Raw genomic sequence first — 12,868 nt, forward strand, 5'->3', positions numbered from 1 at the left:
AAATAGCACATGAGGAATCTTACAGCCCCGCTTTACCATAAAAACCCTATCACTTTGACCACTCTTTTAATTGACCACTCTATTTTTTTCCTCAAAAAATAATCTTATTTTATCCTTTCCAAGTCAACCATAAATGGAAATTAGAACTTTCTCTATCTCTATTTATTTGACCACCCTATCATGACAAACTATTATGAGCAATTTCTTTTAGATAACATAAATGGTGGTTCAGAATGTATCAAAGTTGGGATTCAGGAAAGTTGCCTTTACATGTTTAATCCTCAGTTCACTATGAACTGTCAAAAAAAGTTGAACTTTCTGATAATTCCACACCAAAATTATTTTGGCTTTGATGATTTCCTAATTAATTCAATTATTTAAAATCATATTAATTATTTTTTTCCGGGTGAATTGATAGGGTTTATACAGTACAAGAATTACATACAATGTCAGTCAAACTTTGACCAAAAATGACAAAAAAATTCCTTAAAAATACACATTTGCATATTTCATCACAATTTTAACAAATCTAAGTTGGGTTATCCCTAGGGACCTGTATACCAAATAACAAAGCTGTCTGACCAGCGGTTATGAAGAAGAAGATTTTTAACCAAAAACACCTTTTTTGGCATTAATTTGCCTATTTTCAACTATTTCAAAAAATTAAAAAAAAACCGTTTCTCAAAATCATATTTTTCATCCACACAACAAATATCAAATCAGTAAGTACTGCGGTTCTCAAGATATTTGAGTGGACGGACGCCTCACAAACGGACATACATACTACATACATACATACATACATACATACATACATACATACATACAGACTGACGACGGACGCCGGACGGATACCCATCCCAATAGCTTCTATAGACTATAGTCTATAGTAGTTAAAAATTGTCCGCTGAAAAAAAGAAAACACACACTACAGGTACCCAAGACATCAATAATTTTTATTTATTATCTCAATAAAAATACAAACTCAGATTGTGTTTACTGAGTATACTCCCAAGTGATAACTACCTCAATACCATGTACTTGAAAATGATTCACTGTTACCACGGTTATTTGGATGTGAAATATTGTACAATGTATTCATAACAGTTACACTATCAATAAACCAGTTTCTAGAGAATGAAGATTGCTAAGAATGTATCATTGTCATCATCATAATAGTAATGAACCATGCTGAATACATGATTTGCCAATTAAAACAGCCTGTCAGTGTATAACTTACATGTCTTGCTTTGAGCAACAACCTGTGAAACGAATGGCTTTGCAACTTAATCAACCTCTTGTATAATCAATTATTCTAAGACACTTATCTTCCAGACTACATTATTTGTACTTAAAGCAGTCAGAGTTTACCAAAAGCCGGTAAAAGTGCCAAGGACATAATGATATATTTGTCCATCATGAGCAATTTTCCAATGATTCTATAACTGCCTATCATGAGCTATTTTGCTAGCTTTAGTCTCCCTACGGATAAAGCAGGTTAAAAATATCCTGGTTACAGGAGAGACAGTCAGTTGTCCCTGAGTCACATTTCATTGAAGATAGTAGATGAGTGTTTCTAATGAAATCCAAAGATTCAATGTAGGGGTGGCAGCCTAACCCTATGCCTAGCAGGAGCTGTTATTAGGTAATAGTAATATCTTTCTGTTGAAATTTCGAGGAATGTTTGTACATATCAGTGTTGATAAAACATTAACGTATACAAGGAATTGATGCATCCAAGTTTAACAATACAAATTAAAACTGAGAGGTTTCCATAACAACCACTTTACTTTACTACCTAAACAAATCAATTGTCAGCAGACAGGGACATTTTCACACAATTGTACAATGGTAAACAAAGAACAGAATTGATTTGCAAAGGAGCAAGACTTTCCAAATTGATATTCTTCAAAGTTGTCATAGACCCCCTTGGAACATGATTAATGCTTTCCTTGCAATACAAATGCAATATTATGGTAATTAGTCTGTATATGCGTATCATTGGATAATGCTTATTTGTTTGTATCAATTCAGAAAAAAGAAAAACATTGGTTCAAATTGTGCCATCGATACAAATTGGGGCTGTATCTTTCATTTTTCAAAATGATTGGAAGATGGGAGTAAAACAGTGGAAGTTTCTCACTCATCACAAAGGAAATTGCAAAGAGGAACCAAGAAACATGGATAAGAAATATATATTAGTATGTGCAAAACTATTATCAGCCAATAATGTCAGTGATAATTTGGTACTATCATCTACTCAATAATCCATAAATAGCTGCACATTGAAGACTTCCCAGGTAAAATATCTAAAGGCGCATTAAAATAGGACAAAACTTTATTTACAAATGCATGGTTTCATGAATTGTCTGTACTGTAATGTTCAAGTTGTCAAGGTCAAAGGTGAGATATTCACAAAACAATGCACTTCTTTCCTGATCCCACTTTCTTGCGATTTGGTGACACAACTACTCTGGCCGCCTCTTCAAAGACCTGAAAGAGATGATTTTCAAGTTAGATGAAATATGTCCTTGGGAGTTACAAATGTACATAAATACCCATCCCCTTATTGATAACTATGAGGATGTCCTTGAGGATGATTATAAAATGGTACTTCTTTATTCTCTCCCAGATCAAATGATGCTGTCAGCGTATGTCATTGACAGACACCGTACTGGTCTGTTCAAGGTAAAACCACTGACAGACACCTTACTGGTCTGTTCAAGGTAAAACCACTGACAGACACCTTACTGGTCTGTTCAAGGTAAAACCACTGACAGACACCTTACTGGTCTGTTCAAGGTAAAACCACTGACAGACACCTTACTGGTCTGTTCAAGGTAAAACCACTGACAGACACCTTACTGGTCTGTTCAAGGTAAAACCACTGACAGACACCTTACTGGTCTGTTCATGGTAAAACCATGCACTGACAGACACCTTACTGGTCTGTTCATGGTAAAACCACTGATGGACACCTTACTGGTCTGTTCATGGTAAAACCACTGATGGACACCTTACTGGTCTGTTCAAGGTAAAACCACTGATGGATACCTTACTGGTCTGTTCATGGTAAAACCACTGACAGACACCTTACTGGTCTGTTCAAGGTAAAACCACTGACGGACACCTTACTGGTCTGTTCAAGGTAAAACCACTGACAGACACCTTACTGGTCTGTTCATGGTAAAACCACTGACAGACACCTTACTGGTCTGTTCAAGGTAAAACCACTGATGGACACCTTACTGGTCTGTTCAAGGTAAAACCACTGACAGACACCTTACTGGTCTGTTCAAGGTAAAACCACTGACAGACACCTTACTGGTCTGTTCAAGGTAAAACCACTGACAGACACCTTACTGGTCTATTCAAGGTAAAACCACTGACAGACACCTTACTGCATGGTCTGTTCAAGGTAAAACCACTGACAGACACCTTACTGGTCTGTTCAAGGTAAAACCACTGACAGACACCTTACTGGTCTGTTCAAGGTAAAACCACTGATGGACACCTTACTGGTCTGTTCAAGGTAAAACCACTGACAGACACCTTACTGGTCTGTTCATGGTAAAACCATGCACTGACAGACACCTTACTGGTCTGTTCATAGTGAAACCACTGACAGATACCGTACTGGTACGTTCATTGTAAAACCACTGACAGACACCTTACTGGTCTGTTCAAGGTAAAACCACTGATGGACACCTTACTGGTCTGCTCATGGTAAAAACCCTGACAGACACCTTACTGGTCTGTTCATAGTGAAACCACTGACAGATACCGTACTTGTCTGTTCAAGGTAAAACCACTGACAGACACCTTACTGGTCTGTTCAAGGTAAAACCACTGATGGACACCTTACTGGTCTGTTCATGGTAAAACCACTGACAGACACCTTACTGGTCTGTTCATGGTAAAACCACTGATGGACACCTTACTGGTCTGTTCATGGTAAAACAATGCACTGAGAGACACCTTACTGGTCTGTTCATGGTAAAACCACTGACAGACACCTTACTGGTCTGTTCAAGGTAAAACCACTGATGGACACCTTACTGGTCTGTTCAAGGTAAAACCACTGACAGACACCTTACTGGTCTGTTCAAGGTAAAACCACTGATGGACACCTTACTTGTCTGTTCATTGTAAAACCACTGACAGACACCTTACTGGTCTGTTCATGGTAAAACCACTGACAGATACCTAACTTGTCTGTTCATGGTAAAACCATGCACTGACAGACACCTTACTTGTCTGTTCATGGTAAAACTACTGACAGACACTTTACTGGTCTGTTCAAAGAAAAATACCGTCAAGGACAGTGTACTCACATTCAGTTTGAATTGGTCATTCAAGAAATATATAAACCAGAAAAACAAGAATGACAAAAGCAAATAATGTCTGCAACTTAGGTACTGGAGGTCATCAACTTCTACAGCAATAGACAAGCAGATCCTACATAGTATAAGCAAATGTCAACAACAAAATTAGCCAGAGAAGGCTTGACAAAAAGAAAAGGTTGGAAGAGTGGGGGAAAAATAAAGAGTGGGGAAAAATGTACAAGGTATCTGGAAAAAAGTCATCGTTGATGACACAGTCCCCACTTGTTAATGGGTACTTTGATTACAAGTCCTCAGAGAGGATAGAGTCCTCTTCATTAATTAGGTCTGTGATAAACATACTTTGATACAGATGGTGCTCAATGGCCAAGAATGAGTTCCATGGTGATGAAAACATAAAACCAATGTAGGCCACCATCCTAAAGTTCATTAAATGAGTCAACTAGGAATTCATCAACAGGATTTTGCAAAACATTTTTGCATACTATCCTAACACTAACAGATAATCACCGGTACCATATTTCATAAAATAATCGCAATCATACCAATCCATAATCCAATAACACTAGGTCAAAATTTGTAAGACAATAGTTGTAAACATAGACACAAAACAGCACAGAACAGACAGTAAATAGATGGTACACAAACAAAGTCATATTCATGAAAGCCAGATGCAGTATTTACAACACTATGAGATCAACATCTGTATCAAGTTTCATCAAATTTGACATTGTATTTGTGGATATATCACTCTAATTATGAAAGTTCATTACATATGCAATTACAAATTAATTAAAATGACACTGATAAATGTCTTTTTTAATGTTAAAGCAATGTGAGCCTAACATCTGTACAAAGTTTCATGATTTGATGCAGCATTTCTTGACATATCAGCCTAATTAGGAAACTTCAATAATTGACATGATACTGCTACATGATGTGAAACAAATTGACGAGCATATATGTCTGAAATAGGTCAATTTCCTTGTACCAACTTTAAATGATACTGGTGGAAACATGTCCGAGTTATGGCTCTGTACATGAGAAAATTATGGCTCTGTACATGAGAAAATTGTAACAAAATCGCCCCCACGCAGCGATATTTGATCTTACTGTTTAAAAAATCAACAGGTATATGTATGACATAGGGCAATGTCCTTGTACCAACTGAATAAAATTGGTTGAGACATGCCTGAGTTATGGCTCTGTACATGAAAAAATCGTAAAAAAATGGCCGCACGGCAGCCATATTGGATCGTATCACAAAACAAATTGACGTGCATATGTATGATATTAGTCAATCTCCTTGTACCAACTTTGAATAAATTCACTTGATACATGTCTGAGTTATGCCTCTGTACATGAAAAAATCGTAATAAAATGGCCGCCTGGCGGCCATATTGGATCGTATCACAAAACAAATCAATGTGCATATCTATGACATTGGTTAATGTCCTTGTACCAACTTTGAATAAAATCGGTTGAAACATGTCTGAGTTATGGCTCTGTACATGAAAAAATTGTAATAAAATGGCAGCCTGGCGCGGGGACTAAAAAGTAATGCTACCTAATCAATCTTCTAGACCCTACACCCTCCTGAATATCAAATGTTCCATCCCTTTGTTGATCATGTTTACATAAGGCCAGATGGCAGGAAATATATTTACAACCTTGGGGATTTTTTAATTCATGCTATGAGTGCTATCATTCGAATGTTAACAGCACTTAAATTAGTTACAGATAGTGAAATGCCTTCCACTGTGGGGGGTGATTACAACATCTGGAATTATCCTGGATCCAAATTTCTCATCAGTTCTTGTGTGTCTTACATGGAAATGTTGCAAAAATTGATCCGCAATGAAAAAATTTACCTCAGCTTTGTTTTCTGGATCAAATTTACTACAAATCGATACCAAATATGACAAAATTATGTTCACAGCCTTCGAAACTGTCTCACAACATATCCTGGGTTGGTGTAGGTCATTTAAGGTCACAAACTGAGAAAATTACCTAAAATATACAAATTTGGGGGCTTCCCAACACTTTGAGCAGAAAATTTATCTAATAACATCCCTCGGGACTTTTGTACCAAATTACAAAGCTATCAGACAAGTAATTTTGAGAACAAGTTTTCTTGACCAAAAATGACAAAATTGTCTTAAAAATACAAATTTGCATATTTCAGGACAACTTCCACATATCTAACTATTGTCATCCCTGGACATTTGTACACCAAATATATACATAGGGCCAAAGTCCCTGAAGCTACTATAGACATGGATACAAAATTAAGTATTTCCTGACTGCATGAAATTATCTCACTAAGCACGGTCCCTCCACTTTTGTGGAGGGACCGTGCACTAAGGTCATCCTAGGGACCTTTAAACCAAATATTAAAGATGTCTGACCAGCGGTTTTGAAAAAACAAGCAACCCAACAGTCGATAGAGCTCTGCTGTGTTATGTAGAGAATAACTTGATGAAGAAGGTGGACATCTTTGATAGCTCATTTTAGGATGGCCTGACCAAAAATGGCAAAATTAGCTGCAAAAATACAAAATTGAAGATTTCATCATAATTTCAATATATTACATTAAGATAAAGCCTAGGAACCTGTATACCAAATATCAAAGCTATCACATGAGTAACTTTTGAGAAACAAATATGTTGACCAAAAATGGCAAAAATTGACCCAAAAATACAAATTTTGAAGATTTCATCAAATTTCAATATATCACACTAAGACAACCCCTAGGAACCTGTATACCAAATATCAAAGGCATCAGACAAGTAATTTTGAGGAACATTTTTTTGACCAAAAATGGCAAACATTGCACCAAAAATACAAAATTGCAGATTTCATCATATATTCAATATATCATATTAAGTTCATCTGTAGGAACCTGTAAACCAAATATCAAAGCTGTCAGACGAGCTGTTTTGATGAAATAAAGTTTTGACCAAAAATGACAAAAAATTCCTTAAAAATACAGATTTGAACAAATCTAAATTGGGTTATCCGTAGTATTGAAAAAAAAATTAAAAGTGAAGACATTACTGTTTTTAATAGGCATATTTTCCTTGAAATACATGACCCTGTAAAGAATATATGCTAAAAGTGTTTAAAAGTAAATTTCTTTTCAAAAAATAATTTAATCTGTGACCAAAGGATTTTTATTCTTTAAGTTCAACATATTCAAACAGTGCAATTTGTTCAATCATCTTGTGCAGTGCAAATTTTATAAAATAGCTGCCTGAAGAGTCTCAAAAGCACGTGACCTGCCGGCTGGTTTCACAGAGTAAAGTACTAAATATCGTATTTTCACTGAAGCCTTGCATAATTGGCCAAAAAATGTCTGAAATAATGGAAAAAAACGAATTGAAACTTGCGACAACACATCCCGATAAAGCCAAGACGTCGTACTTCCGTAAACAGAAGAACCTACATTATACCTTGCATACCGTACGTATGTATCATGCCCAATCAGATTGAGCGTTCTTGCATAGGCTTTCCAACACATAAGGGATTAAATAAGATAAGATTTCACAAGATATAATAATTGCAGTGATTGGTGGAAGCGTTTACACGCCCTCTAACAATGCCTAAGGGGTCATACGTGATTTTTCTCAAACTGCAGACGCAATGGCAATGAAAGTTCGAGCGAGCGGAACTTGGGAAAAAGAAATCTAACAATATTCAACACTACTTTACTAAAAACAAAAATTAGGCAAAGTTAAACATTAAAGTGAATCATGTGTTTTTGAAATGTAACTAGCGTATTTTTCTTGTGCTTGACACTACTGGATCGGGGATATGGCCGGCGGCCCGGCATTCACAGACTACCAAAGTTGGTCCTTAAGTTATCTAATTACACATGTGGTAGCCCAGATGGGCTACTGAATTTTTTCAGACCATCCAACATGTCAAATTTGATATATTTTTTCATTACTACGTACACGCTGAGGGGAAAATACTTTTACTGTGTTTGAACAACAACAACTAACTTTTCACCAAAATTTTTATTTATCGCCAACTTGAAAATGAAACAGTTTACGTACAACAGGCAGGTAAGAATTGATATACCTTTTGACATTGACACAGTGCATAGCTGACAGCATACTATACAAATCATGGAATGCTTGTCTATCGATCTCGGATGCCTATGTCTGTATTTGGTCTGCTGGAAGCTCATGACTTCACCTAAAAATATTAGCAACTTTCAAAATTTCCTTGGAAAACAGTATTCCTTCCTTCTAAAATGGCATTTCTCCCTAATTGCCTTTTGAAGAAGTTTCATGAAACATTCAAATCGTCCATCACCGTAGTGACTGGGGATAGACCCTATAGACCATTCACTTCCTTAGTCCAGTGGTTGTTGATACTGGAGTACAGGTTGACATAGCCACACATGTTGCCGAGGAAGCAGATTTAGCCACTTGTATTCTAAAGCAATTAGCAGTAATATTGTGATAATCTTTCAGATGCAGATGATGATGATTTTTGTGATGATAATTACTGATGAAGGTAAACTGAAAACATATACTACAAACCTTAATTTTGATAAAATTTGTTAAATCTCTGTATACAATTGTATGAAAAATCAGGTCCTTAAGTGTCACCAAATGATCACAATCATAAGTACTCAAACAATAAATCTTCAGCAGTTGGGAGGGGGAAACCATTTAATATACAGTTCCCTATTTAATACATTAACAATGAAGTTGGCTACTATGATATACCCTTAACATTATTCATCATCAAGAATTTTCATTTCTTAAATCTGACTTTGATGACCTGTTGACAAGCAGTATTTGAAATTCAAGTAGATTTGCCTTGTTCCATCATTATATACAACACAATGTAACAGGAAATGAAACTAGTTTAAAAAGATATTTTGAAAACAGAAAAACTAACTTTGTTGTAAACTGCTTTCCTTCTGTATCTCCCAGCACTCATTTCCAGGCAGGTGAATTATTTGATCAAGATAAAGATGTGAAAACATGCTGTGTTAATTTTTCTGAGTCAACAGTTTTGGTATCAGCGATATAAAAAGCCAACAATGGTTGGCTTTGTTCCTGGTTAGTTCAACCTGCCCATCATATTTAGGTTTCCTTCATAGGAGTGTTCAACTAATTCATCACCGTCGTTTTTTCCCAAACAAACAGTTCACACAACAATGTGAATGGTAAACGATATCACATCAGTGAAATCTTTAGACTTGATTTGTGGTGTTGCTAAAATGTTACATAAAATAAGAAAGTACTTCATAGTTCATGAAAAAAGAGTCTGCTGCAGTAAAACTCTCACACCAAAATGACTTGAGAATAATGCATAAACACGTCTTTTTGTTAAAATCTATAAGTCTGGACTTGCAATACATCTTTTTCCCCAGCCCAATATATAGAGTATAGAAAATAGTGAGATACTAAGATATTGATCATGCTCTTGTAGCAGATAAACTCTTAGAAGTAGAAATCTTACCTCTTTAATACCCTCCTGTGTTAGTGCTGATGATTCCATATACCGAACAGCACCAATTTTTCCTGCTAATTTTTGTCCAGCATCTTTCTTGATTGGTGATTTGCCTTTTTCTTTTAACTTTTCAAGAACTTCTTTATTTTCACGCAAATCTATTTTTGTTCCTGTACAATTATAAAACAAAAAAAATAATTTCCATAGTTTGACTATTTTTATCTAATGTTTGGAAATACTTGTTTATAGATACTATCAAGTTGTGATAGAATAACACACTGTCTTTTTTTAAATTATCAGAAATCTTCAATGAATAGAGGAAAATATTTTGATAATTGAGACTGAAACATGTGGTCATAGAGTTGTATTTCACACACAACAAGAGACCTAATGGCTGATAGAGCTCTGCTGGGTTATGTAGAGAATAACTATTTGTGACACATGTTGATGAAGATGGAAATCTTTGATAGCTCATTTCAGAATGGCCTGACCAAATATGGCAAAAATAGCTGCAAAAATACAAAATTGAAGATTTCATCATAATTTGAACATACCGCATTCAGATCATCCCTAAGAAGATGTCTACCAAATATCAAAGCTATCAGACAGGTAATTTTTGAGAAACAAATTTTTTGACCAAAATGGCAAAAATTGCCCCAAATATACAAAATTTCAGATTTCATCATAACTTCAATATATCATATTTTGATCATCTCTACAAACTTGTATACCAAATATCAAAGCTATTAGACTAGCAAGTTTTGAGATGTAAGTTTTGGACCAGAAATGTCAAAAATTGTCCCAAAAATACAAAATTGAAGATTTCATCATAATTTTAATATGTCATATTTTGATCATACCAATGAACTTGAATGCCAAATATCAAAGCCATTAAATAAGCAATTTTGATGACAAAAAAACATTTTAACCAAAAATGTTAAAAATTGACTAAATATATATATATAAAATTGCATACTTCTGCATAATTTGAACAAATTGTACTATGGTCACACCCCTACGAATCTGCATATCAAATTGCAAAGCAAATGGACAAGCGGTTTCAGAGAAGATTTTTTGACCAAAAAAAAAGCAAAAAAATGCCCAAAAAATACAGCTATGTAAATTTCACCACAATCCGAACAAACCTAACTTAAGTCACCCCAAGTGAACTGGCTATCAAATTTCAAAGCAATTAGACATACAGTTTCAGAAAAGAAGGCAATTGTTGATGGATGACAGGCGGACAGATGGTCAGACAGATGACAACAGACAATCAGCCTAGTAACCTCTGCGTCGCTGACAGTTGAGCTAATAAAAAACTGACATTCAAACTTAAATTTCTGGCTGTAATGGACAATGCTTTTCCATTTCTAATTTTATCTGTGTTCTGTATTCCGAGATTACATGTACTTTAACATATTAACAGTTCTTAGTGTATTTATTTCCTTAACAAATGAAATAATGATTTGGATTCCAAGAATTTTTCATTAGCCAGACTTGCTTTCTGTGTTACAGTGTATCAAGAAGATCTAGAGGATGTATTGAAATAATTTCTGCATGAAGTATTGCTTATGAAAATGTTGGGGGCAGTATTTATAATCTCTTGAAGCCATAAAAGTCTGCATATGTATGTAGCATACTTTGGTTGTGATGAAGCAATGTTAACTTGTTTTAAGGGTACATGGTATTTGCATCACTTCATACTTAATATACTCACTTTTAAAACAGACAAAACAGTGTCTGCTCTTATACATTGCAATCAACAAGTTAGCCCAATTAGGATAAGCATGAGACAAGGTAAACAATGGAATAATTTTGGAAGTTTAGGATTTTGTGAGCTTCTGCTTTTTGTTCATGTTTACCAAGTTTGAATTAAAAGAATGTCTGGAATGCTGATGTATAAACACTGTATTTTACATGGAAAACATAAAATATAATCATGACCACAATCTGGGCTTATACTATCCAAAATATTTTGAAGACACTGAGCCCTTCTTCTACCGGTACATTGGGTCCACTGCAATCAATGACTTGAAGTGTGTAAAACTCCTTACTAGCTCCTTGAAATATTTGAGATATCATAAGTTCAGAGTGGAACATTGATTTATACTAGAACATTATCACTGCACACAAATACAATTGATGGTGTACCAGCAATGTATCTAAGAGGTCATACAGGTATGCCAGAAACATCTACACATAATTACATTTAACGTATTATCCAACTACTGTCATTGGCTGAGCCTTACTGTACTCACGTGATATAGAACACAAAGTGATAAACACATTTTGGGTGATAAGCCTGTTGCATACGCTGTTGCCCTATCAAATACACGGGCATCATCAATATAACCATCAAGAGAATCATCTTTTGCGCAGGCAACAAATGTGTTCTTGCTCTTGTTAGCATGAGTTTATCATTTAATTGGTGTATGTTATTATTCTGGCAATTTGATCAATTTAAACTTGATCAATTCTCTGACAAAATTCTTGCACTGAATCCAAGATTCTATACATATGCTACTGATTGTAAACTGTTATATTTATATTTTATTGTTGATTGAATAAACGTAAAGGCTGCAGACTTGATATTAGTATTCACTTACTCATCTCATTATCTTGTTGAATATTTAAAATATATTTAATAAATGTAAACTGTTCAGCTTTCCATGGTCATGTGCACTTTGTGAATAAATAGTGCAACCAATCAAAATGCAGAAGGTACACTGAACAGAAATCCTGTGTAGGTGACATGTCAAATTCAAAGTGAAAATTCAGTATGGAAATTTTGTATACGGGAAGGGAGGAAGTTACAGTGGTGTCACATAGTGACATTCATATTGCATTGTAAATTTGATTTGTAAGGGAATTTCATATTAAAAATAAATAAATAGACTTTTGTAATTTGAAAAGATACTGACTAGCGGAGACCATCTAATGCAATTTTATATGCATCAGAGAGACAGACAAAATATTGGTTTTTAGTTTCATGGCAGGGTCAAAGTTCAGAAGGAAACTATGGTAATATCTACTACAACACCCAATGTTGCTAC

General features: G+C 35.1%; 1 protein-coding gene across 3 annotated transcripts in view; it reads right to left on the reverse strand.

The window, feature by feature from the left end:
- Positions 1 to 935: 935 nt before the first annotated feature.
- Positions 936 to 12,868, reverse strand: part of LOC139118325 (ras-related C3 botulinum toxin substrate 1-like) — a 31,987-nt gene continuing 20,054 nt past the window's right edge. For 2 of the 3 annotated variants that reach the window (XM_070681581.1, XM_070681583.1), the window contains exons 5-6: positions 9,825 to 9,985; positions 936 to 2,493 (exon numbers count right to left, since the gene is read on the reverse strand). In XM_070681581.1, coding sequence (XP_070537682.1) covers positions 2,413 to 2,493; positions 9,825 to 9,985 — 242 coding nt within the window. In that variant the 3' untranslated portion in view covers positions 936 to 2,412. Of the gene's footprint in view, positions 2,494 to 9,257; positions 9,295 to 9,824; positions 9,986 to 12,868 lie in introns of all 3 variants that reach the window. The other variant, XM_070681584.1, reaches the window with a different exon arrangement.

The sequence above is a fragment of the Ptychodera flava genome, chromosome 19 (genome assembly GCF_041260155.1).
Source record: "Ptychodera flava strain L36383 chromosome 19, AS_Pfla_20210202, whole genome shotgun sequence".
Classification (NCBI taxonomy): domain Eukaryota; kingdom Metazoa; phylum Hemichordata; class Enteropneusta; family Ptychoderidae; genus Ptychodera; species Ptychodera flava.